This window comes from Onychomys torridus, chromosome 8 (assembly GCF_903995425.1).
Source record: "Onychomys torridus chromosome 8, mOncTor1.1, whole genome shotgun sequence".
NCBI classification, from domain to species: Eukaryota; Metazoa; Chordata; class Mammalia; order Rodentia; family Cricetidae; genus Onychomys; species Onychomys torridus.
The window spans coordinates 8,904,361-8,931,736 of NC_050450.1; the positions used below are offsets into that span (position 1 = coordinate 8,904,361).

General features: G+C 45.8%; 1 protein-coding gene across 1 annotated transcript in view; it reads right to left on the reverse strand.

Annotated features, from left to right (window-relative positions):
- Positions 1-27,376, reverse strand: part of Snx29 (sorting nexin 29) — a 470,841-nt gene that overhangs the window by 376,817 nt on the left and 66,648 nt on the right. The window contains exons 5-9 of the mRNA XM_036196324.1: positions 19,394-19,574; positions 16,661-16,731; positions 15,343-15,591; positions 12,290-12,662; positions 3,130-3,254 (exon numbers count right to left, since the gene is read on the reverse strand). Coding sequence (XP_036052217.1) covers positions 3,130-3,254; positions 12,290-12,662; positions 15,343-15,591; positions 16,661-16,731; positions 19,394-19,574 — 999 coding nt within the window. The remainder of the gene's footprint in view (positions 1-3,129; positions 3,255-12,289; positions 12,663-15,342; positions 15,592-16,660; positions 16,732-19,393; positions 19,575-27,376) is intronic.

The following is a 27,376-nucleotide window of genomic DNA, read 5'->3' on the forward strand; positions in this document are numbered from 1 at the left end:
CACGGATCCTACATGATCTAGTCTATACTCTTACCTCTCAAGATGACAGCTCTCAAACTCTCTCCTTTGGCTGAGACCTCAGCCCTGAATCCTGGTTCCACATTTCTGGCTACTGAAAAGTTCTACTGAGGGCTGGAGAGATGGCTCAGAGGTTAAGAGCACTGACTGTTCTTCCAGAGGTCCTGAGTTCAATTCCCAGCAACCACATGGTGGCTCACAACCATCTGTAATGAGATCTGGCGTCCTCTTCTGGCCTGTAGGTATACATGCTGTATACATAATAAATAAATAAATCTTTAAAAAAATAAAATAAAATAAAAGTTCTACTGAGACCTTCTTGAGCCCAGCAGCCACCTGGACTTTCAAAAGCCCTGGCCCTATACCCCATTTTTGATTGGGCAGACAGCTTAGAGACACTCACCCTCCAGCCACCACAGAGTCAGGTGGATCTGCTATGGTTATGTGTCCTGCAAAGGCCTGCGGCTTAATCCCCAGTTCACGGTGCTACTAAGATACAGTTGGACCTGGTTCACTGGAGGATCAAATGCCCAGGCCCTTCCTAGCTCTCTGCTTTTCCTGTCAGTGTGAGATGAGCAGCTTCCTCCATCTTTCATTTCCAACCATGTTGCTCTGCTTCATCACAATCCCAAGATAACAGAGCAAACTGAACATGTGATGAAACCTCTGAGTCTGTGAACCAAAATAAACCTTTCCCCCCTATAAGTTGATTGTCCCAAGTATTTTGTTACAGTAACAGGAAGCTAACAAACACAATATCCTGACTCTCCAGTGTTACCTAAACTATTCCTCACTCTGCTCATGTGCAATGGCACATTTCTAGTTAGAAGGCTCAGTGTGTCACAGAATAAGCCTCTGTGTGTCATTATTTGGGAGCTGGGTTGTGGGCCCCTCAAAAGAGAAAAAACAATAACACTTGTGCAGGACAATAGCTAATAAAAGCCAATGAGAGTGGCCTTAGCGAAACACTGTCTAAAATTTAAAAAAACTCTGGGTTGTCAGATGGCTCAGCAGATAAAGGCATGTACTGCCAGGCCTGTTGCCACAAGTATGACCCCAGAATCCATGTGGTGGAAAGAGAGAATCGACTGTCCTCTGACCTCCAAGCACACACAGTGGCACATCTCCACTGACTCTCATACTTACAACAAATAAGCAAGTAAATGTAATCTTAAAATGATTTTAATATGGGGCTAAAGAGGAGGCTCAGTAGTTAAGAGCCTTTGCTGCTCTTCCAGAGGATGTGAGTTCAGTTCATAACACCCACATAACTTACTCATGTGCACATAGCCACATATAGACACACACATATACATACAAAATTGAAAAGAATTTTAAAAGCTACTGATGTACACTCCTTTAATCCCAGCATTCAGGAGGCAAAGGCAGGGACATCTCTGAGCATTTGTCACTAGCCTGTCTACATGGTGAGCTCTAGGCCAACTAGATCTACACAGTGAAACCCTGTCTCAAGAAAAAAACTTAATTAAAATAAAGAATAAAAACTGTTTTTAAAAATGCCAGGCAGTGGTGGCGCATGCCTTTAATCCCAGCACTTGGGAGGCAGAGGCAGGAAAATACCTATGAATTTGAGACCAGCCTGGTCTACAGAGTGAGTTCCAGGACAGCCAAAACTACACAAAGAAACCCTGTCTCGAAAATAAAAAAAATTTAAAAAATTTTTTTAAAAACTATAAAAGCCAGGCGGTGGTGGCGCACACCTTTAATCCCAGCACTGGGGAGGCAGAGCCAAGCGGATCTCTGTGAGTTTGAGGCCAGCCTGGGCAACAGAGTGAGTTTGAGGACAGGCTCCAAAGCTACACAGAGAAACCCTGTCTCAAAAAACCAAAACCAAGAAAAAAAAAAAAAAAAAACTATAAAAAGGCTAAAGCTTATAGCTCAGTGGTAGGGCACGTTCTAGTATATGTAAGGCCTTGGCTTCAATCCTCAGTATTGCCACTAATGAAGACATCCTCTGTCCCCTCCCTGAACACAGAACCTCAGCTAGGATTTCCCTGAGGTCTCTCATGGCCTAGTACCATATACTTAGCAGAGAAGCTAGATGCTGAACAAAGAATACCATGAACTTCAAATGCCATGTGACCCTTATACGTGGGCTGGGGCTACACAATGTGGTCAACTACCACAGCATCTTGACTGCCAAGAGTACAGCTGCTTTCCCAGAGGGCTCTGGAGTCTACCATATCAGACCACAATAGTATGTGACAGTCACTCCTTGCACTGCTTCAAATGAGACATGTCACCCATAGGTGCAGGCATTTCACACTTGGTGCTTAGTGGTGATGCTATTTGAAGAATTTATGGGGAGGTGCAACCATTCTGAGGAAGTACACCACTGGGAGCGGGCTTTGAGAATGAAAGGCCTTAACCATTACCAGTTCGTTCTCTCTGCTCTTTGCTCATGGTGGATGATGGGAGTTCTCAGCTTCCTTCTCTGGTTGCTGCCATGCCTCCCACCATGATGGGCTCTTATCCCTCTGGGACCAGAAGCCAAAACAAACTCTTTTCTTCATAAGTTGCTTTTCATGGTGTTTTTCATAGCAACAGAAAATTAGCTAATACACTCCTCAACTTAACAAGCAACTCCAAAAGCTAAAAGTGAGGATAAGAATCTATGGGATGTTGGACCCAGTGGGAATGCAGGTTTAGAAGGTTGAGAAATGCTCTCAGATTAGCTGCACATCTCTAAACCCACACCAAATAGGTGGTGTCAATGTAGACACAGCAGAAAGAAAGAGGAGCGAACCACAGGGTTCAGGTGCCATCTCCCAAGGCGTGAAATAATGGTCACTATTTGTGGTTGACTTTGATATGGCCAAGCTTAGCAACAGACTTTTGGGGGCAGTCATAAGAACTCCCTAGGGTCTTGCCAACCAGTTCACCCCGAGGCACTCAGCTGGAGTACCTGTAAACACTCCAGTTCTATAGGAGACCCCTAAGCCACATCTTACTTGAGTGTCCACAAGCTGTCCCTGCCCTGAGCCCCAGATCTTCTGGCTTCCATTCTTACCTGTACAGGTAACTCAAAAACCCCATCTGGTCCTTGGAGCAAAAGCTCTTACTGGAAAAGAGAAGACAGGAAGCACCCACCTGCTGCAACACAGGAGCCCACTCCACTGACAGGAAAGAGGACGTCAGTGTCAGCATCTCCGTGGAGCACTTGCAGCGGGGCCCAGCTAGGTACTGGGGGGAGGCAGGTGTTCCCATCCAGCGGCCTATGGAGAAAGAATGTAGCTGCATGACAAGGCCTCAGGACTTATCACAGCATCTCCTGGGCCTCCTCAAGTTCCCAGGCCTAGATAAGGCTCAAACAGAATTAAGCCATGGGCTGGGAGTCAGGACCACAGAGCCCAGGTCAGACCCCTCATGTGCTCCTTTACCAGAGCTTGCTGTGCTCAGCATAGGGGCAAAGAGCCAGCAAATGGTTGTGATGCTCTCATGGAACTTATAGTCTGGAAGAGGCCCCAGACATCAATCACAACATCCTGCAAGAAGGCAGAGGCTCAGCTCAGAAGTGTGGAACAGGCAGAAAGGCTGAGGAGGAAGACCTTTTGGGGCTTGTAGCCAACCATGGAGGTGTGCACCTATAACCCTGCACTGGGAGGCCAAGGCTGCTATGCCGAGTATGTGTAGCTCAACATACTACCAACTTGGATTCTTGCTTTGATTTGATTTGGTTGTGGAGTGGAGGGAAGGTATAGATTTTTAGTTTTTTACTTCTTTGTTTGAGACAGAGTCTCATTTATCCCAGCTGGCTTAGAACTCTGTGTATAGCTAAGATGACCTTGACCTTCTTCACACAATCACTACTGTGCATTAACTTAGAAGAAAAAGAGGCTCACTGAATCAAATATCACACCTACTACATCAAGTAAGGAAAGGGGAGAAGAAATGTCTATTTATATAATTCAAATTTTTTTAAGATTTATGTGTATGAGTGTTTTGCCTGTGTATGTCTATGTACCACATACATTCAGTATCCACAGAGGCTAAAAGGCATCAAATCTCCTGGAACTAGAGTAACAGATGGTTGCTGTTAGGTCCAAAGTGGGTCCCCTAAAATGACAGTCTGGGCTCAGCTCAGGCTGGACTCTGACCAGGTAAACAGTAAGATCCCAAACAGCATTCCTCAGGCTCTAGTGAAGCAGGTTTCTGTTTGCAGGAAAAATCACTACTCCTGTTCTCTGTCCCTTCAGGCAATGGGGCAGCTAGTTCCCTATTAGCACATGTCCTGGCTCGCAGACTCCCCATCCTAATTTCCAAAGCCCCATATAACCTTTCTCTTTAAAGACTGGTGAAGCTTTCCCAGCCTTTTGCTATTCTCTAGGCCCCAGAGAGATCACCATGACAATGAAGTAGTCCAGTTTGGTGGCTTTACTGTTCCTGTATAACTGTGAAGTTGGTCCTCTGAAAGAGCAGCCAATGTTCTTAACCAATAAGCCATTTTCTCCCCAGTCACAAATCATGTAACTTAGCAGGCCTGGTGGGAAGCTGCCCAGCCTGAGCCACATAACAAGGCCTTGTTACACAGCCCCATGGTTCCATGGTGCAGTGTTGTATGTACAAAGCTCGAGGTTTAAACACGAGAGAAAGACCCTGACCACAAGTATGGTGGCTCAGACCTGTAATCCAGAGCTTGTGAGGCAGAGGCAGAGGCCAGAATGAATCCAAAGCCAACCTGGGCCACATGGTGAGACCCTGTCTCAAAATAGTGTCACCTGTCCAAGGTCACTGGTGAGTCACAACAGCACCAAGACTGAGGTCTTCCAAATCAAACCACACTTGTGCTCTACAGGCAGCTTTTCTTTAGTTTAGGGCACAGGCTGGACATTTTCTCTGCAAACATTTATACTGTGTGGCACACACTTCTAGGTGGATTGTTTCTTTACACACCTTTAAAATCTAACAACCAAATCTAGCTGGGATGAGCATTAGGTAGGAAACCCAGGGAACAGTCCTAACAGAATCTTACCAATGAATTGTTTCCTTCCGTGGCTAGCACAGGGTCACTGCCACTGACCCTCAAGTGTTGGGTAAACATGGTTGCACCTCTAGGCTGTTAGAACCACCCTCTTGGGGCTCTGATGCAACCAACAGGTGTTGTCAGGTTGCTCCAAAAAGGGGCAGGCCAACTTACTTATCCAAAATTGAGTCTAGGTCCAGTTTAACCTGGACTATAGGAGAACTTCTGGCAGCTAGACAAAAAAGGAGCATTCCTCAGGAACTTGTGAAGCCCATTCTACCAAAAGGAGCCACTTCTCTTACCTCCAAAAAAGAAAAGGGACCTAGGGTTCTCCAGTTAACATATACCTCCAGTGCCTACCAGCATTTCAAAGTCCATGCCAGCACCCTGGTTGCCTCCTCCCCTCAGCTCCTCCTCCTCCTTACAACCTGGCCATTCTGACCCCTGCTCCTGCCTCTCTCCCTCTGCTCTCTACTCTCTATCCCTTGATATTTTTTCATCTCTCACAGATAGCTCTGGCCTTGTGCAGGCTACTTTCTCTCTCTGTTCTGACTCTTCCAGATGCCTCTGACTGACTTCTCTCTCATGTCTACAATACTAACCTTTCCCTTAACCATACCATGGAGTGCTCATATCATCCGTTTATACAACAGTGACCAAGGGAAGTAGTATGCTGGCAGTCGGGACACATTCTTAGAGAAGGCAGCAGAACTGGCCAGTCTGTGAGAGATAGAGTTATGTTTTAAGTTTAAATTACTGTGCTTAAGAGATCTATAAAACAAAAATGCCCCTAACCTGTAAGCCCCACTTGCCCAAGGACAAGTAACTTCCTGGAATGCTGAGGATTATTGTTCATGTAAGATAACAAGCCACGAATTTTTACTTCTGTAACTAAGGTTGGTTGCTCCAACTACACAGGATGTGCTTGATCACACCTAGGCAGGAGGTACACAGGCAGGAAGTGTATCAGGATGTGTGCTTGCCACCCATTGGACAAAGGCAGGAAGTACATGGGCTTGTGGGTTTTGCCTTTGTAAGGACTAGACTAATATAATTCATAGCCATTCTCTGGGAATCCCAGGTATGGACGTGGCCAGTGTCCATCACCCTGGCCAGTATTTAATAAAGCTTGCTTCAAATTTGGCTCAAAAATTGTGGTAGTGGTCTTATTCTTGCCTGGTGGGATTAACAAATCCTGTCTCCAACCGTTCCACTACCTCTCTGGGCATGTGGAATTTTCTGCTTGTTTCAAAGACAATTCTTACCATTTCCCAGCAACCTGTGTGAGTTAAAGTGAAACCAGACCCACAAAGGGTGTGGTTTCAAACCCAAAGGTCCACTGTCTCAGCTGACAACTGAAGCAACAGGCTGCAAAATATGGCATCAAGATTGGCTTAACATGGCCAGCAAGATGGCTCAGCAGATAAAGATGCTTGCTGTCAAGACTGAAGACCTGAGTTTGATCCCCAGGATCCATCTGATGAAAGGAGAGAACTGACTGTACAAATTACTTTCACACACACACACACACACACACACACACACACACACACGCATGCACATACACAAATGTAAAAACATTTAAAATTGGCTTTAACAGAAAATATTGCTTATCATTAAAACAAAATATTTGTTTCAAAACCTAGACAATGTTAAAAATAAAGTGGAAGAAAACAACTCTGGCCATATTATCCCAAACACAACTGGGTGAAAGGGTATCCTAGGCAGCCAATGTTCATGGTCAATACTGAGCAAAGGGGAACTAGGCATCAAAGAAATGGTTAAATTACCAGCAAACAGAGAATGGCCACATCCTAAAAATATACAAGCATCAGACCTACTGTGCTGCCCATGACTGTCTTGTTCACACAGCTGTGATGAAAGCACATACAAATTTCTCATTCAATATTCATTTATAAGTTCACCTACACACTATCAGACACTCATTCATCACTCGATGTTCATTCAAAGTGGGCATAGTGACACACTCCTTTAATCCCAACACTAGAAGGCAAAAAAGCAGGAAGATCTCTGGGAATTTAAGACTAGGACACCCTAGGCTACATAAAACCCTGAGTCCAATCACTAGGACTGTAAAAACAAACAAAAATTGACCAAGAGCCTATCTCCACCATAAAAATTAATTAATTAATTAAACAAAACCCATTCTGAGCCCATGAGGACAAACACCCCCCACTCCATCCCACCCCCATACCCCACCCTGCTCCCACACACACACCACCCCTCCCACCCCCACAGGTTAACGCCTGGTACACATTCAGGTCAGACCAGGTGTTCTGGTCTCTGAACAAGTGCTTTGGAATCTTGCTGCTCAGCTCTTCCTGAGTTGAGACAATGTCCTCGGGGCAGATTCTGTACCCAGGTCCAGATATTTTGTTGACCATCTTCTGCCCCGGGCATCAGCAGCCCTCATACACAGCCTTCCTGCTGGACTGTGCAGGTGCATGTTTGGGCCTGGAATGGGGGGGGGGGGGTTCCATGGAGCCAGCCTGGCCCTTGCAAACACTAGGTGGACAAACTGGGGCTCATCCTGCTCTTGCTGACTACTAGGAGGTATGAAGAGCAGGGTGCTTAGTCACTAGATGGGCATGGGTTCACACTTATAACTTTCTGAGTTACTCTAAGGCCCCTCCAAACTCACTTCCTTACTGGTATCAGAGCACATACAAGATCATTGAAAAACTATTTTCCATAATAAAGCAATTGCCTATTATGAAGAAAACCAAAAAGCAAAGCCAATGTTTGTGACAGATATTGAGTAAAGAGAGATCAGACACCAAAGAATTAGTTAAATTAACAGCAAACAGAAAGCCCAAATTTGGGCCACCACATCATCCTAAAAACAAGCAAGCATCAGATTCTGCCAGAAGCAATGGCAAGCCTCCCTGAGCCCCCTGACCTGGCAACACTCCCCCACATGACTGCCATGTGCAGACTCTAGGCCTCTCCTGTGACTACAAGCTTAAATCAAAAGTCAAATATTACTCAAAAAGCCGCTCATCACTGCTCTGCTCCTCCCCAGTTAGCCCTGTAGGCTCTTCAATCAAGATGCCCCTGGACACCAGCAGGAGTCTGTCCATGGTCCATGGAGGCCCAGTCTCCCAAGGTCACCCAGCACTGCTCTGTGCCTTTTACACATCACAATGCCAGCAGCTACCCTGGCTTACAAGTTGGCCTCCCCTACAAGCTGCACTCCATGGCACCAGAGGTAGGAAGAAAAATGACTGGATCTAAGGCACTGAGTCACACGAACTCACCTACAGAGCCACAGAATGTGGCGGCATTCCTAAGCCCTCACAGAACTAAAGGCAGTTTGCAGTGACTAATTGCATGAGCCGACTTGGCTGGGTAACTTTGTCAGATATTTGGTCAAGCATTACGCTAGAAGTTGCTGTGAGGGTTGTTGTTGTTATTGTTGTTGTTGTTGTTGTTGTTGTTGTTGTTGTTTTACAGGTTCACATTTACATCAGTGGATTTTTAGTTAAACAGATTATCCTGTTGGACTACATGGGCCTCAGCCAAACAGCAGATGCTGCAATACAAAGACACCCAACCTCGACAGAGAACAAAAGAATTCCACAGCAACTGCCTCTGAACTTGAGCTGCAGCTCTTCTGCTACCGATCTACCTGCAGATCTAAGGAACTGCATCCCCACAATCCTGTGTGCCAATTCTCCAAATCAGGAGAAAGAAACAAAAGGGCACAAGCATAGTGATGCATATCAGAATCTTGAGAAGTAGAGACTCAGGCCAGCCTTAGCTCCAGGCCAGCCTGGGCTACATGACACCCTGTCTCAAAATAAATACAAAGAGATGTTGACATACATGCATAAATAAAGATAAGTAATTGAGGAAAGCACACACACACCACCAGTTGTTTCTCGGATGAACTATGACTAATACAAGAGGTCATAGACTTTGCTCCTAGGCTCAAAACATCTACAGCTTGCCGGGCGGTGGTGACACACTCCTTTAATTCCAGCACTAGGGAAGCAGAGGCAGGTGGGTCTCTGTGAGTTGGAGGCCAGCCTGGTCTACAGAGCAAGTTCCAGGAAAGGCTCCAAAGCTACACAAAGAAACCCTGTCTCAAAAAACAAAACAAACAAACAAAAAGTATCCACAGCTTGTGAACATGAATGATGCTGCTTAGAAATGACTCTAACAAATAGTTTGGGAGTGGAAAACAGCCTTATACATAAGGCATTCTTAGAGGATAAGACAGGATGATGTGTCAAAGGACAACCTGGGCTATATTCAGAGACACTGCCCCCAAAATAACAACAAAAGTGAACAACCTAACTACTCAGCAGTGACAGAACCATTTAGCAAGTGAAGGTTTGGCAGAGAAACAGAGCCAGTGAGAGGTCTGAGTAAGTACACTTAGACTCTGAGGAGGTGCTGCTCTGTGAGTCTGGGAAAGCTGGGAAGTCCTACACTCTTGGTCCTGGAGCTGACGCCCAGGAAAGTCAGTGGCGTGCTTCTGAGAAACAGGAAAGCCAGTGTGAACCCTGGTCCACAGGCAGGAAAAGACTGACACCCTAGCTCCAGCTCTCAGGCATGAAGGAAGCTACCCTGCTTGCTTCCTCAGGCTCTTCTGCTCTTGACAGGTTCTGGCTGACGCTACCCATGCTTGAGAGGAAACCCTGTCATTGAGTCAATCCGTCCAAACACTGATCTCAGCCCAAAAACTCTCCCAGATTCCAGAAACAAGGATTTAACCTGGGCATTTCATGGGCCAGTAAAGGTGACATCACATAAAACAACTGGGTTATGTATTAACATGGAAAATATTAAGCTCTGGGAAGCAGCGTATGTGACCCCAACTCCCTGCACGGCCAACCTCTTTGCCAAATCTCAACTCTGTGGGATTTTCTTTCATCTGTACATTGTAGCATGGGGAACACCAAAGATGATCACATGGTGAGATGTTCAATGCATATACATGAATGAGAGCAAAACCTTTTAAATTTTTAGTTTTTTTTTTATTTTAGATAGATAGGTAGATAGATAGATAGATAGATAGATAGACAGACAGACAGATAGATAGATGTTTTACCTGTATGTGTGTATGTGCATCTCATGCATGGTTGTTATGATATATTATTATGGGGTGAGAGGGACCCCGAGGATATCCCACACGTGCAGGGAAACAGGCTGGGCAGATGCAGCTACAGGCTGGGCAGACACACACCATGCAGGGCTAGGCAGTAGCAGCAGCAGCCAGTGATACACAACCCAGACAATGCATCCACATGGAGAGTTTATTATAATAGAGAGATAGAGAGGCAGAGAAACAGAGGCGGGGGGGAGAGGTCGAGGGGCCCACACCTTGTGGGAGTGAAGAGGAAGAGAGAAGAGAGAGAGAAATGGGCGGAGTTTTTCCTTAAAAAGAGACTTTTACATCAGAACACAGGGTGGTCCCAAGGGGCAGGATCAGAATATTAACAATGGTGCCTCATACCTACAGAGGCCAGAGGAGGGTATCAGATCCCCTGGGACTAGTCTTACAGATGGCTGTGACTCACCATCTTGGGTCCTTTGCAAGAGCAACAAGTATGATTATCGACTGAGTACTCTCTCCCCACCTCAAAACTTTTTAAACAGGCATACTTTCTAGAGAAATAAAAAAGAAGTTGACATTACACAAACATGAACATGAAAAGCCAGCACTGGAGTCATCCTGTGGATATTAAGAGCACTATGGCATTTCAGCCCCACAGAAAGACACTCCACACATGTTCACGCCACTCTACCAGGAGAAAGTCAGCCATGATCAATCCCATCAGTACTCTAGAGCTTAAAAGAAAAAGTCTTAACTGCCTGTGTGACTGTAAAAGCAGAAGTAAACAGAGAACTGTGAAAAGCAGCAGCAGCAGTTGGCCCGTGTGACATCACTCAGCCTGTGTGTCAAAGGCCTCAGACACCATGTGGCTAGGCTCTGCAACACCCCTACAAGTGGATGCTACCACTGGCTCAGGTCTCAGATGAGACCACAGACTGGGAGGGAAAAAAGAACTTGTTCCAAGAAAAGATACATAGTGAATATCCAAGAGCCCAGGCTGCTTTGCAGGCAAGCTCTACACTGGCCACTTCCCATGAGGCTGTACTTTAGCCTCCACGGATTTAAATCTACATCCCACCCAGTTAAGGCAGCAAGTGCAGACAGATTGAGCTCTGGGAAGCAGCTACCTAACTTGGCCAAGCACTCTGCCAAATCTCAACTCCATGGAATACTATTTATCCTGTGAATCTGAAGAGATACTCACTAATCTAAAACAGCACAACACTGGTCCGGCATGCTGATGGAGCACTGTTCTCAGTGTTCTGCTTTTTGAGAGAGTCTCACTTGGTCCTGGTACTGAACTCCCCATGTAGCTGAAGATGTCCTTGAACATCTGTTCCTCCTGCTTCCATGTCCCACCCACAGGTGTTCTGATGATAGATATGCAGCACCACTCCCAGTTTCTGTAGAGCTGGAGCACAAACCCAGAACTCTGTGCATGCCAGTCAAGCATTCTACCAATGGAGTCATATCATCAGCCCTGCCACAGTTCTTAGGTCCAGTCTGATTGTGACACAGGACAGTCATCTCTTCCCTTAGGCTCTGAAGATCAATGACACTTCTTCAGATCAACTCTACTTTCCTCCTGAGCTTCCTATGCTAGTGGCAAGTTAGACAGAGAAAACCCCAGTTCATGAAAGCCACAGCCTTATGTTTAAGCAAAAATTTCAAAGTACACATTTTGATGCTAATTTTGCATTAAGTCCATTTAAATATACTGTTTCCTTAATTCTCAGCAGGGCAAGGTCATAAAGATCTAAAGAATGAATAATGCTCCCCCAAAGAAATACAAAAATTGCACCATTTTTATACATACTGTGTGTGTGCATGTTCATATGTCTACATTCATGTGAGCAACTGTGTATGGACACATGCCATGGTACACATGTAGAGGTCAGAGTTCAAGTTCATGTGTCCATCCTGTCCTACCATGTTTGAGGCAGGATCTCGTATTATACCCTGTTATGTATGCCAGGCTACCCAACTTAAAACTTCCACCCCCATCTCCCTTTGGGAGCATAGGGGTAACAGGTGCCTGTTCTGCTGCACCTGCTGGGATGCTGGGGATCAGAACTCAGGCCAGGCTCGCATGGAAAGGGCTTTACCCACTGGGCCATTTCACCCGCCTAAAACTCACTCAATTCACTCACTCCCTGGAAAATGGCTGACATAACTCCCTCTTCAGGAGCTCAAGTGGAACTTACTTGTCTGGTGACTCAGAGTGGCCCATGTGCTTTCTTCCTGCTGGGTTCCTGCACACATCCTCCTCATTTTCATCCACATCATCATCGATGCTTTTCACATCAAGTTTCTGGTAGCCCAACTCCCCATTCAAAGATACAGAATCAATTTTCCATGAGCTGCTGCTCTGGCTCCCATTGGAATTTGGCCCAAACGGGCTTTCAAAAGTTGACATGATGTTGACGGAGGAGCGGTCAGAGGTCTCCTCCGAGCTTTCTGCGGTCCCAGGCATCTTTTTTAAAGTGTCCCCAGTGCTCTGCTCCTCCTCATCATCATCAAAAGAGACAATGTTGGTTACCTTCTTCCTCCTCCTCCTCTCCCTTTTGCATCTGGCATCTGGCAAAAGAAGAGCTGTGGCAGTACACGGAAGGAAGCCGAGCTCGGCTCCCTCGGGCAGCGAAGCCTATTATCACACCAAGAATAAACTAAGACTAAATTAGATTTTGTTGGGTTTTCTGGTTATATTTTTTAAATAGTGTTTTTTTCATACAATATACTCTGAATATGGTTTCCCCCAGCTCCTCCCCACTTTCCCACCCACTCAAATCCTCTCTCTCTCTCTCTCTCTCTCTCTCTCTCTCTCTCTCTCTCACACTAGAAAACAAACAGGTATCTAGCAAAAAAATAAAAACAAACAGAATAAAACAAACAAACAAAAAAGCACAAGAAACGCACACAGATGCAGACACACACATTCATACACACAAAAAAAAAAACCCATAAAGAAACAAAATCAGAAACCATAATATATAAGCAGCAAAAGACTTGTAAGACTTTAAAAAAAAAATGCCCAATGCATTAATTCTTCAAAAATACCACTGAGTTTGTTTTATGTTGGCCATCTACTGTTGGGCATTTTTTAGGTTTTTTTTAAAACTATTTTTAAAGGTAGGTGTGTGTGTGCAAGCATGCATGCATGATGTGTGCATATCCTTTGGAGCTGGAATTAGAGGCAGTTGTGAGACATGGATTCTAGGAGCCAAACTCAGGTCCTCTGGAAGAGCAGCAGACATTGGGGAGGGCAGAGGCACCAGAGGCAGAACCTACTACTGTGTTTTCCTAGAGCTCATGTGGTCAAATATTTATAACTATATATGGGTTAATCATGCCCATAATGATACCCATAGGTCAGAGAAGTTTCCTTTTGGAAATACTGGGTAGCATTTAATGCAGAGACTTATAACTGGTCAAAGTGCTGAGAAAAGGCAACTGTGAGTGCTGAGCTAAATGTGAGAACTTTATCAAACCCACCCCACCCCAGCAAGGCTCAGAGAACATCATGGAAAAGGGAGCCAGAAAGCAGGGAGGGGTGCTATGAAATGACGTCTGCCGGACATGACATAGCTGTCATATTACTGAACTCACACAGCTGTGTTCACTGCACAAGACCAAGCCAGTCAACACTCCAGCACGGCAGAGGAGGGGTCAAGACGCCTTACCCTGTCTGAGGAGCTACTGACAGTTGATGGCCACTGGGAAAAGGAGTGAATTTTCTTCAGGGGTATTTGGCTGCTAAGTTACCTGTACTCCAATGGACGGCCCTATACCCATGCTCATGTGGGCAGCACCAATTGGACTCATCGAGATTTGATACACACGGAGGACATGAAGGTGAGAAGGGGAAATGTTAGGGGAGGGTGGGAGGTAGACATGATCTCAACACATTGCATACAAGTATGAAACTGCCAAAGAATAAATGAAACGTTCTTTTCTAAAAAAGGATAAGAAGAAAAGTTCTCAAGGGAGGGCTGTGGAGGTGGCTCAGTAGGTAAAGCTCCTGCTGCACAAGCAGAAGGACATGAGTATGGACCCCAGCCCTGGGGGAAAGCTGGGCCTGGTGGTGTTCACCTGGAACCCCAGCCCTGGGGGAAATCTGGGCCTGGTGGTGTTCACCTGGAACCCCAGCCCTGGAAGGGCTGAGACAAGCTGATCCCTGGAGCTCAGTGGCCACCCAGTCTAGCCAATTGGTGACCTCTGGGTTCAGCTGAGAGACTGTCTCAAAACAAAAACAAGGTGTACAGCCATAGATGAAAATGTCCCACACTGACCTCTGACCTTTGCATTTATATACATGTGCACACAAAATGCACAAACACAGGTACACAAAGATAGACAGACAGATAGAAATAGACAGACAGACAGACAGACAAAATAGAATTCAAAAAATGGAGCCTAGTGGATCAAGGTTATATATAATCCTACTGCTCAGGAGCTAAGGCAGAAAGATCCAAGTTCAAGACCAGCATGGTCTACAGACTCAGTTCACAGCCACCCCTAACAATATAATAAGACCTTGTGAAGTAAGAAAAGCTGGGGATATAGCTGGGTAGTAGAGCACCTTGTGCCTAGTGCATAGGGTGTATAATCTTCCATACAAAATAAATAAATAAATATTTTTTAAAAATTTTTTCAAAGAGATGGCCATGACTATTGCCTTAAGGGATTTGGGAAGACAGGGATCAGTATTTAAACACAAATTTTGGTTTCTACTATATAGCAACTCGCTGACAACTCCAAATGCTCTAAGGGTATCATCAATTTCTGGCAAACTTAACTGAACCACTTTCCCCTTGCCTGCTCAGAGCTACCCTCTACCCTCAGGCCACTACTTAAATAGCATCCTCCCAATACAGGCCAGGCCAAAAGCACTCTCTTTCATCTCCTAATACAAGAACAGTAAGTTGCCTGTGTCATTTGTTTTTAAATATCACCCCTGCCCATGCCCAAGAAGACTAAGCAGGATGTTAGCAGATTCTCGGCTCATAGCTGAGCACTAATAACACGAGGAGGAGAAGAAATCAGTAGTGGAAGAAAACCCACCTCCTCCACAGGACTGGCTGTTTGCTTCCCTACCCTTTCTGTTGGGTCCCTCACAGTGAACGATGACAAAATCAAACACCACATACTTTGCTCCCCAGAGTACAATGACAACATCGAGGTGTGTTACTCTCAGCCCCACTCTCATTTCCTTTTCACTGGCCCTACTGTGCCACCTCGAGGGCCCCTTCTGGCTCACCAACATGGACGTTCTTGGATATGACAGGCAGAGGGTCAGTCTCCTGCTCTGGCTTGATGAGAATAGAGACAGCAGAGGATGCTGTGATCTCCCTGAGAAGGCTGCTCATGCCCTGTGTGGACTCCTTCAGCAAAGATGTCATATTCTGTGTAGACTCCTTTAAGAGGTCAGAGACAGTGGGAGCAAATTTGCTCTGCCCATTCAAATCCTTGTTGTCAATGTTAATTGCAAAGAGTATGGAATTCAGACCTGCAGAAAAAGGGGACGGGGTTACAGTGCATGATGCTATGCATTCACACCTCCAACATCAGCAACAAGAGTAAGGGACACAAGAGGACAGACCTCATCCTCAGCACCTGGCATTGGCAGATAGATGCTCATGTCAACAGTCTTTCCACCTTCCATCCCTTAATGTCAGGAAGACAAATGGAAGCAAGAACCGCCCAGGAGAAGACCGTGGTAGAAGTTCTGGAGACAGGCTGCCTGGGCAGAGCCTCAGAACAGACTTGGTCAAGCAACTTGCAACCTCCTGGGCTCTAGTTTCTTTACCTGCACAATGGCCACAGCAGTGACCCTCTCAGGAGCATGAGCACTAGAGACCCCACCCAACAGAAACCTCAGAGAGCTCAGTGTGCACTACTGAAATCGCTTTATACAAGACTGGCACCAGCATCCCATGGCCTATAAGAAAAACCACAGCCAAAGCCTGACTTTCCCGTCCCTGGATGAGACTAACATGACCCTCAGTATGTTGACTTAATGTCAATTACTTTTAGAAGAAAAATAATGTAAACGGAACAATAAAGACTTTGGAAGAAGGACAAGCTATCACATTTATCACCCTTGAAGGGACAGTCGAGCAGCGAAGGATTTCTCAAGCCACAATACATCAATCCAGGGCCTTGCTTCACGCTGATAAGCCACATACATGGCCTTTTCTTTTCTATGGCTCACTTAAAGCCCTGAAAAGGTAAGTGAATATCTAAGAGCATTCTCACCTCACAGAGGAGAGAGGAGGTAAGAGAGCTGATAGGATTCAGCTGACATGCAGAACCAGGGGTCAAGGCAGTCTGCCAATCCAATCCCCAGTTCTTTACAGTTTACCTGGCAGGCCACAGGTCAAATCCTTCAACCTCGTGCTTCATCTGCATGGATATCAAGTTCTAGATAAATGGCCCCAGCTTAAACAAACAACAGTGATGCTTCTAAGCAGGAGGACACAGAACATCACAGTATCCCCTTGGGCAATGAATCCACTCCCAGAACCTCTCTGTTCACCAAGCATCTCGGCTCATCACCCCGCCTCAACCAGGCTTACCAGCTGCCATGGTAGGGAGCATGCTGGACCTTTCTTCATCCATCACAAAAGACCAGTCTTCATAGAATGTGCTGCAAAAGCAAAGAGAAGAGGAAAACTCTTAAAGAAAGGTAGTTCTTGGCATTCACACACTGGCCAATGATGCCACTGATGGTTCCCTGGAAAGGCCAGGCCTGGTGGGTCACCCAGAGGGAATTTTGTCCCTCTCCACTTTGAAGCTTTTCACTAGAAACAAAGGTCTGAATGCACAGATCCTACAACTTCCTTCTTGGTCCCCTGAGACCCTGAGCTTTAGAGGACCAAAACAGACATATGCAAATATATTTATAAAGAAGGAAAGTTTAAGAGAACAGAGGGATGGATTCCACTCAACAAGGTACTCTAGTGACAGGAAGTCCAAGCTCACCAACAGAGCTCACCCAATTGGCTAAGACAAGAAGAAACGATCAGAAGCAATTACAGAGCTATAGGGCTCCATCAACCAGGACATCCACTAATAAAAACTGCTGGGCTACAAACCCAAACTCCAAGTTGGCTATGGAAAGGACAAAGAGGGTAAAAAAACTCCTGTGAATTTCAGTAGCAGCTGGGGAAGGTCAGGGGTAGGCAAGGCAATCAAGCCAATCAATGGTACAGCAGGGCTTAAAAGCAGGTCTCCCAAGTCCAATTTCCAAGCACTTTATATGATTCTGTTAAGCAATAAACCACCAGAGCCCTCAGTGCCAGGTAACTGAATTCTAAGTGCAGTTTCAATAACATTAATTCAGTGCTGAGTGGCCTGCAGTTCAGCAGAGATGGGAAAAACTAGCTGCTGGTGTGACTGAACACAACATGGGGGGGGGGGGGCACGGCTCAGGGCGGGCAGTGCACAATAGAACAATGACAAACCACAAGTCAAGCTAGCATTTTTGACTGCACCCAATTCCACAACAAATTGGGATCATGTGAAAATATGAACTAGCTTTCATACATGTAAATGAATCTGGAGTATGTGTGAATGTGTGTGTGTGTGTGTATGTGTGTGTGTCCACGAATGTGCTTGAATATGGAGGCCAGAGAACAACCTCCAGTGTAATTTCTCAGGATCCATCACCTTTTTTGAGACAGGGTCTTTCATTGTCCTAGAGATCAAGTAGGCTAGGCTGGCTGGCCAGTGACTCCCCAGGGATCTGCCTGCCTTTCCTCCTTATCATTGGGACATGTTCCACTGTGTTAACTCTTCTTACATGGATTATTGTTATTGTTAATTATCTTTTTTCTTCTGTTTTATTTTTATTTTTGTGTGCATATGTGTATGCAGGATGTATGTGAATTCCAGGCACACAGGTAGAGGTCAGTTCTCTCTCCTTCTACCATAGGACTCATGGAATCTGGGAGCTGGACTCAGAATTCCATGCCAGTGTGCTCAGCAAGAGCTTTTTACCCACTGAAAGCCATCTCACTGACCCAAGAGTGTTTTTAAGAGCAATCCCAGAGTACCCACAGAATCACTGGTAGAATTACCAACAGAAGAAACATTGCAGGGCAGTGGGGGCAGCATGGATGGAGCATTTGTCTAGGAGAGTAAAGCAGAGAGAAGGGGTAGGTGCAGGAACAAGACTACAGATGCAGAAAGGGAGACCTGTGCCTGCAAACAACTGGCAAAGCTGCAATCAAGGGACTGTCAGAGTGCTGATGAGAAGCCAGCTCACTGCATTAATGAAATCTGAGTGTCACATCTAGGTCCTGCGAACACGGAAGTTACTCAAGGTGCCAGAGTGAACTGACCAAGGCCCCTGGGGTCATCAGATGACATAAACTGTGTCTAGTCTACTATCCTTACAAGAAAACTAACTGCTAAAGCTAGAGCAAAAGACACCGTGACAAGGGAAATCCCACCAAGTGAGGATTATCTCTATGTATGTTATGAGTGATTTAGTTTTTAGGCCAGTGGTTTCTGCAGCAGTTTCCAATATTTCTAAGGAGCTGGTTGGCTACACCAGCTTTGGCTCGGTCTAGTGACCTCTTCCCATTGTTGAGGGCTAACCATATCTCCCTTGGCTGCTGAACTGTGGATATGGCTATGGGACCCTCCCTGCCAATGAGTCAGGAGTGGAAGCATCTCTGGGGTCAGGAGCCTAGCCATCCAGTGCTTCCTTCAACAGCAATCCCTTTTCCTCCTGTGCCAGGCAGCCTGGGCTTCAGAAGAGAGCATGAAGTGGCCAGCTCAGAGCAAGTGGCTTCTCAAGTGTTGCCTCAACAACCCAGCCTGACCTACACTACCTGAGCAAACATTATACTGGAGGGGGAAAAATGTTAAAATGAAGCTTTTAATAAAAACAAAACACTTCCTTCCTGAATGTCTCTCATTCTGAGCAGGCCTAGTCCCAAGGAGTAGAGAAACAGGCCAGCCTGGGCTACACATGAGTTCTAGGCCAACCTAGACTACATGTGAGACCTTGTCTCAAAATAAACAAAAGAACAAACAAAGCTTCCCTATCTTTGGTCAGTTTGGGAGTGAATACACTGAAGAATCCCAAATGAAAACTCCATGGAGTGAGGGCAGTCGGCGTCTGCGGCAATAGCTACACGGTGACCCAGCAAGCACTGACAAGTGCTGGCTGAGTGCTGGCTGTGCGGGGCCACACCGGGCCCTCCACAGCATGTGCCGGCGTCCCTTCTCCTCTGATGGGGACTGGGGAAAGGTCTGTCTCCAGGCTCTCCCACCGTGTCTGGGGCTGTCCTTCTGGGTACCTGAGCCTGGCGCGGTCAGCCAGGAGCATGTGCAGGTAGCGCTCGAGGGAGTGCTCGTTGAGGGCACAGCGCAGCCAGGCCCGGCCTCGGCCCACATCCGCAGTGATGTGAAGCAGGGAGGAAAAGCGCTGCAGCTCGTGCTTGTTGAGGACCTCCTTCACGTAGAACCAGAACACGGGCTCTGTGGAGAGAGGGCAGCGTGTGTCACTGGGCCTGCACGCTCTCATCTGCAGAGCAATGATCACTAGGCAACCTCATGGGGGTGTGAATGGCATTACTTCCTTAGCACAGTGAGGTACAACAAAGCAATAATCAAAACTGGACAGACCTCAGACCCTCCCACCCAGAGATCACCATTCCTAGTTAAACATTTTCAAAACCTTTGTGCCAGTCTTTTTTTTCGTGCACCTTTTTCTATACGAAAATCAACATTTGTGGCAGCTAAATTATGTCCCCAACATAACTACACTCTAGTCTCTGGAACCTGTGAATGTAGCCTGAAGGAGCCAAGGTGTGTTATCAACGCTGACTATGTCAGTTCCCGTGGACACAACATACCAATAAATGTCTTCATAAGAAGACAGAGAAACTGAGCCACAGGAAAGTAGGCCATGTGACTAGGGAAGCAAAGATTAGAATGATGTGGCTGCTTCCAAAGATTACCGGCAGACAGCAGAAGCTGGGAGAAGTGAGATTGGCTGCAACCCTGCAGTATCCGCAGGACCAGCCTGCCACTATCAATCTCTGACATGTTAGGCCAGTGAGGCTGACCTTGGCGTTGCAGCCCCCAGGACTACGAGAATAAATCTCTTTAAGCCAGACACAGTGTCATACATCTGCAGTCCTGCCTCGTCAGGAAGCTAAGGCAAAAGTGTAGCTTGAGCCAGTGAGTTCAAAGCTAGCCTGGGCAACATAGCAAGATCCCATCTCAACAACAACAAAAAAGTACATTATACGGTTATTATTATAATTCTGTATCTTTTTTATGTTTCCATAAAAAAACATTTATTTGATGTTTCCAAATGTAAAATAGAAAGTCATGATTCTTGCACCAGTTTGAATGAAATCATCTCAAGTGAGACCATGCAAAGCAATTCTTCCTTTTCTGCTTCATACAACGTGACTGACAAAGATCTGGATGGCATGTGCTTGGTGGGAAAGCACCATTTCTTTACACAGGGCAGGGTCTACTTTTCTGCAAGTTAATTTATAACAGCTTACTTTGTTTTTCTTTGGTTTGTTGATTTGGGTTTTTGTTTTGTTTTGTTTTACTTAGGAGGCACAAGGAGCTGGAGACTTCAGCTGTCCGATTTTATTCAGCTACTCCACAAATCAGCACAAACAGCAGTCTCTGCACTGCAGACTGCAGAGGGCTGAGATGGTGGACATTACCTTTAGTAGATTCAACTAATTTAAGAGAGCTGAATCACCTTAGTTCTTTTCCTCTCTATTCTGGCTGGTCTGGGTTCCAGAAGAGTAATACGGAGAGAGCCCTTAGTGAAATTTAACAGTGAAGCTGCATTCTGTAAATTCTTTGCTACTTGTATAGACTAAAGACAGCTGGTTTGCTAAATGGTACTGAAGAAAATCCTGACCCAGGTGACATGACTTAGTCCAAATGTTTCCGACCAAAGAAATTATACAACAATATTTATAGGCTAACCTTTAAAGAGATGGTTGACATTAATACTGTACATATTTACAAGGCATAATTCCATATCTTGATTCAGTTTCTTCATGAACATTTTCCAGATTCAAAGGGCCTCAGAACAATTTTGTGTTGTTAACTTATTCACCTAGTCTTCTGAGCGCTGACTGTGATTTCTGGCAGCTTCCTGCTGGGATATAACTTAGCTCTACCTTGATTACAAAGAATACACTCCTTTGCTGCTTCCCCTCACACAACAAAAAACATCCTTGATCATGAATAATCACCCTTGTTTCTAGATCCTCAGGAGAGCTTCCCAAATGGTGAACCACTTGATATGAGGACAGGAACAAATTTAAGGTTACTGGAAGGCTAAATGAGGTTTGTTGAGCCACAGACAGTCGTTCTTACTGGCATCTCTTCAAGTCTACTTTCTTATCCACATGTACAAATTACTTAGTTGAAATTCCAGTGTGTACCTCATCTGGTGATCACTTTTCTTTACAACATGGGCTCATCGACACTTATTCATGCTACTGTCAATACTGCAATGACAGCTGGGCTCTTGAGTATTAACTGTGCACCAGCCATTGCCAACCATTTCATAACTGACCTCACTCAAACCAAGGCCATGTCATTCAAAGGAAGGCTTGGTCGAGCCTCACCTAGTTAATGCAAATGTTAATAAACAGCATAGGTGGGCATGAGTGCAGTGCCAAACACAAGCCACTGAGCTCATCCGCTCTTTGGGAGAGGAAGGAAGGGCGGCAGCACAGCGAGGGGCGGGAAAGCGGCTCTGGTCTCAGCTCTTGGCTGCTGCTCTGACCTCTGGGCCTTTAACTCTGTATTTGGCTCTGTGTTCTTATTTAATAAAACCGTTCAGAATTACATCTACAAAAAAATGAGCATATTCACAGCTGCTTGATCTCTACATGGAGCAAAGCAAACAGGTTTGCAGACCCCTCTGAGAGCATTAAAGACACTGAGGTTTCCTTCCAGAAGATTGCAAAGATGCACAGCTCCAAAAACTAAACCCAGATTAAGAAACTCCCTCTATTAGTCCAGTTCAATTGATCCAGGCTAACTGTCACTCTAGTGAGCCTCATCTTTGGGGAGCATTTAGTCCAGCATGTAGGACAAACAGGTGACAAGATCGTTCAGTTATGTGGCCACAGAGCCATGCAAAATCTCAGATTCTTCACCCACGAGTACAGAATAGGTGGCCTCGGATTATAGGCTGACTGGAGAAAAGGGCAGATAGAGTGTTGTGCACAAAGCCTGAGCGACCACCCAACAATGGCAGCCTAATACAAGATGACCAACAGCCATAGCTAAGAAGAGGCCTCTCTCTCCCTTTCTGGGTCAGCAGCAGCTGTGTATGTATGAGTGTGTAGGTATTTGGGGACCTAGCCACCCTCCCAGGTCTTTCAACTTTGTTACTTATTTCATGTGTGTGTCCATCATAACACATGTGCAAAGATCAGAGGACAACTTGCAGGAGTCAGCTCTCTCTTCCACTACCTGGGTCCTAGAGGCTGACCTCAGGTTATCAGGCGAGGTGACAGGCACCTTACAGCTGAACCATATCACTAGCTTCATTTTTCAGACTAAATGTCCCAGGATGAATGAAAAAGTGCAGTTCACCCTCAGCCCTCACATGGCAAACTCACCAGACTGTACTGCCCCACAGAAGAGACTGCAGCCCCTTCTCTGCTCTGCTAATTCCTGGGAACTGAGCCATCCTCTCCGGGGGGAGGGAGGCTTGGAGACTATGAAGCCTAGGAAGTTCCTGAAAGTTTCAGGATCCCAGAGGCTCCATCCAAAGTCATAAAGGCAGCAAAGGTCTGCTGCGGAGAGGAGACTCTTGGGTGGAGTCCAGCATGCTGGACAGAAAGCCCCCACACACCTCCATGCCGCCCTGAGTCAGCCATGCCTCTCTAAGTAACCAACAAACTCACCAGCCACCAAAATAGACTTATGTGGAGTCATCATGGCCTGTTGTCGGTACCCTATCTGCCGTGAAAAGACATTGGTTCATGTCCAAGGAAAGTTACATTCTGACACCAGAACAGGGGACTCTGGGGAGCACATTGCCCTCGACCAGCACGTGACTCTCACTGGCATCCTGTCTTCTCAGTAACTGCAGTGACCTCCCTCTGACCTTGAATGCCAGCAACACTTTACTGTCGAGTTTTTCTTAGAGTTTGCAAATTGCTTACTGTGAAGATCTTTTTCAAGCCTGTCAGTGATGCCACTGATGATAAGGATTAGCCCAGCAGGGCTCCACTTCAGAATTAATGTGGTCTATTTAAAGTGCAGCTCACCTGCCGTTTAATGCAAGCAATGGCCATAATTTAATTTGGAAATCTATACCAATCTGCTTTGAAACTTGGGGTAAGTTCCAGAAGCATGTCAGGCTTCCACTTCTCCAAGCACTGAAGCCAGCTGCCACAAGAAGAGAACCAGGAAGGAGTCCCAAAGTCAGCTGTCTGGGGGCCCTGTTTGCAGCTGCCCAACAGATCCAACCAGCTTTTGGCAGCTTCTAACAGGCCTTGGCTTTCACTGGCAATGCCAAGAAGTCATATCTTTCATAGGCACAGAGAGTAAAGTGCTTGATGAGCAAGAGGAAGACTTGAGTTCAGATCTCATGTAAAAAGCCAGGTGAGGCTGGGCAAAGTGGCACATGTCTTTAATTCCAGCATTTAGAAGGCAGAAGCAGGTGGATCACTGTGAGCCAAAACTAACCTGGTCTATATAGAGAGTTCAGGCCAGCCAGAACCTAGGTACAGGGGTGGGCCTGTAATCCCAGCCCTGGTAAAGCAAGGGCAGGAGGATCCCTGGGGCTGCTGGTCAGTCATTCTAACCCAATCACTCTGCTCCAGCCTCAGTGAAAGCTCCTTTTAAAAAAAAAAAAAAAAAAAAAAAAAGGCAGAAAGCATCTAAGAAAGACACCTGACATGATCTCTGGCCTGCACAAACACATGTGCACACACACAAGTATACATATACATACACACACATACACACACACATACACAATGCAAAATAAGAACATATAAAATGTGACTATGAATTGACTCAGTGTCAAGCACAGCAAACACACCTGCTGTATAATGTGTTCAACGGTGAGCAGCTATGGATACCGTCATTACACTGAGGCAAAGTCTAGGAGAAAGGTGCCCTGACAGCATCCCTCCCCTTGCTCTGGCGTCACCCCTCTTTCCTATGACAAACATGTCCCATGTGGTTCCCTGTGGTGCTCTTACCCTGTCTTCCGCCCCCAGCAATGTCAGGTCCCACAAGCTGAGAGATAATCAGACCACATCAGGTGTCCACTATGGTGATATTGTGTTCCCCAAAATATTGTGCACCTTAGTGAACTTATCTGGGGTCAGAGAACAGAACAGGCACTAGATAGAGGCCAGAGAATGGTGACACACACGCCTTTAATCCTAGCATTCCAGAGGCAGAAATTCATCTGGATCTCTGAGTTCAAGGCCACACTGGAAACAGCCAGGCATGGTAACAAGAGCCTTTAATCCCAGGAAGTGATGGCAAGAAGCAAAAAGGTATATAAGGTGAGAAAACCAGAAACTAGCCTGGTTAAGCAGCACAGTTCAGCTAAGAGGCATCCAGTCTGAGGAAACAGGATCAGGTGAGAAGTTGGCCAGGTGAGGTTAGCTGTGGCCTGTTCTGTCCTCTGATCTTCCAGTGTTCAACCCAATACTTCGCTCCAGGTTTGTTTTATTAATAAGACTCTTTAAGGTTCATGCTATAGTCCACCTGTCACACAGCTTCATCTCTCTCCTGTTTTAGATTTGTGCTCTTCATGGGGTATTCTTTACATTAATTTTGATATTTTTTAAAATGTATGCATATATATGAGTGTGCACAGGGGTATGTGCATGTGAATGCAGGTGCCCACAGAAGTCAGAGATGTCATATCCCCCCGGAACTGAAGTTACAAGCAGTTGTGAGCTGCCAAACATGGGTGCTGGGTCTTCTGCAAGAAAAGGACATGCTCTTAACCTGCAAACCATCTCTCCAGATGTAATGAGATGAGATAGGGTCTGTTCTCTGATCATCTGATGAGCATCTACACAAGACTTCATGCCACTGAGCAAGAGCTCTCCTCCAGAGCCTGGGAGGTGTGGGGAGACAGGCCACTGAGCAACAGGTCTCTTTCAACTGAGCAGGGTCAGCACTGTACAAACTGAAGCAATGTATCATCCAACTATAAGGAGAAAGGGCTCTCATTTATTAGACAAGATAGGTAGGTAGCTGGCTCAAGGGCTCTGAATCACCGGAGGTCTGACTTCACTCAGGGTCACAGAGAGTCATCACACCTTTGAGCTCCACACTCACATCAGAAAGGGAAGGAGGTCTGACTTCACTCAGGGTCACAGAGAGTCATCACACCTTTGAGCTCCACACTCACATCAGAAAGGGAAGGAGGTCTGACTTCACTCAGGGTCACAGAGAGTCATCACACCTTTGAGCTCCACACTCACATCAGAAAGGGAAGACAGACTGAGGACAAAGTCACTTCTGTCACTCCTCTTATCTAAAAGCAGGAAGAGCAAACCTGGAAAACCAGAAGGAAGCAGAAGTGGAGAGAAGCAGTGGAACTAGTCTGTCACTCCTGGGGTACTAGACAAAGAAGGACACACCACAGCTGCAGACTCAGGTGTACCCACACTGAGGCAGGGGCAAGCCACACCCTCTCATCTAGCATAAGAACTAGATGGAAACTGCTGCTCCAGCCCAGGACCCTTCCAGTCAGAGCAGGAGATAGTCAGCACCGCAGGGCTCCCAAAAAGGGACCACAGCTTTAGCATCTCACCATCTTCCAATTGGCCATAAGGCTGTCTAGAGCAGAGGGGCTGTGGTGTAAATATGAACAACATGTAGTAAAAATCTGTCTGTCTAGCACATCAACTTGATATGTTTTTGTTTTCATAAATCTATGACAAATACACATAATTAGCCATTTTAACCATTTTTATTTTTATTACATTTCTCTCTCTCTCTCTCTCTCTCTCTCTCTCTCTCTCTCTCTCTGTGTGTGTGTGTGTGTGTGTGTGTGTGTGTGTGTGTGTGTGTGTGTGTTATAATGACAACTTAAAAGAATCAGTTCTCAATGAGGCATGGTGGTGCACTGTTGTGGAATAGAATATTCATTTAACTATGTAAAGATGTGTTGCATTTGTTTGTGTTGCAGAATAATTGTTTAACGGTGTAAAGATGTGTTGCATTTGTTTATGTAAAGATGTGCTGCTGTCTTACCTTGCCTGCCTAAGACACCTGATTGGTCTAATAAAAAGCTGAATGGCCAATAGCTAGGCAGAGGAGGGATAGGCAGGGAACCAGCCAACCAGGGGCAGCCAGCTGGGGGTCAAGGAGCAGCCAAGGACCAGCCAGGCAGGCAGTAGCCAACCAGACAGACACAGAGGAAGCAGAAAAGTAGGACATACAGAAAGAAAGGACGGTAAAAAGCCATGAGGCAGGCTGGAGAGATGGCTCAGTGGTTAAGAGCACCGACTGCTCTTCCAAAGGTCCTGAGTTCAATTCCCAGCAACCACATGGTGGCTCACAACCATCTGTAATGAGATCTGGTGCCCTCTTCTGGACTGCAGGGACACATGAAAGCAGATTACTGTATACATAATAAATAAATCTTTAAAAAAAAAAAAAAAGACTAAACCATCTTTCTTTAAAAAAAAAAAAAGCCATGAGGCAAAAGATAGATGAAGAGAAACAGGTTAAATTGGTTAAATTAAATTATAAGAGCTATTGGGACAAGCATAAGATAAGGCCAAGCTTTTATAACTAATAAGTCTCTGTGTCATGATTTGGGGGGCTGGCTGTCCAAGAAAGCCTGCTATATTTGTCACCTAGCAAGGGGCTCACATTTCTGTGCAGGGCCTGAGAACGCTGGGAGGGAGGGAGAACAAAGCAGTGTTCTTCGTCCACCACGTGAACCCCAGGGGTCACGCTCAGGTCCTCAGGCTTGCACAGCAGGCATGTCTACCAGCTGAGTCGTCTCACCAACGCATGTCAGCCATCTTCAGTGTGTGTCCTGTAGCGCTGTCTGCTCCAGTCTTGGGCAGCCAGCAGCACTGTTTCTAGAACGTCCCTCAGGTCTCCCTCCCCAGCCTTTGGAACTTCTAGTCTGTACATCTGACTATTCCAGGAACCTCTATCAGTGACATCTATGGTATTTGTATGTCTATGACTTAGTACAACGCTTTTGAAGATTCTTCAACATTATGGCATGTGTTAATGTATTAGTGCTTAATTACTTTTTTTTTTCTTGACTGCTGTTTTTGTTTTGT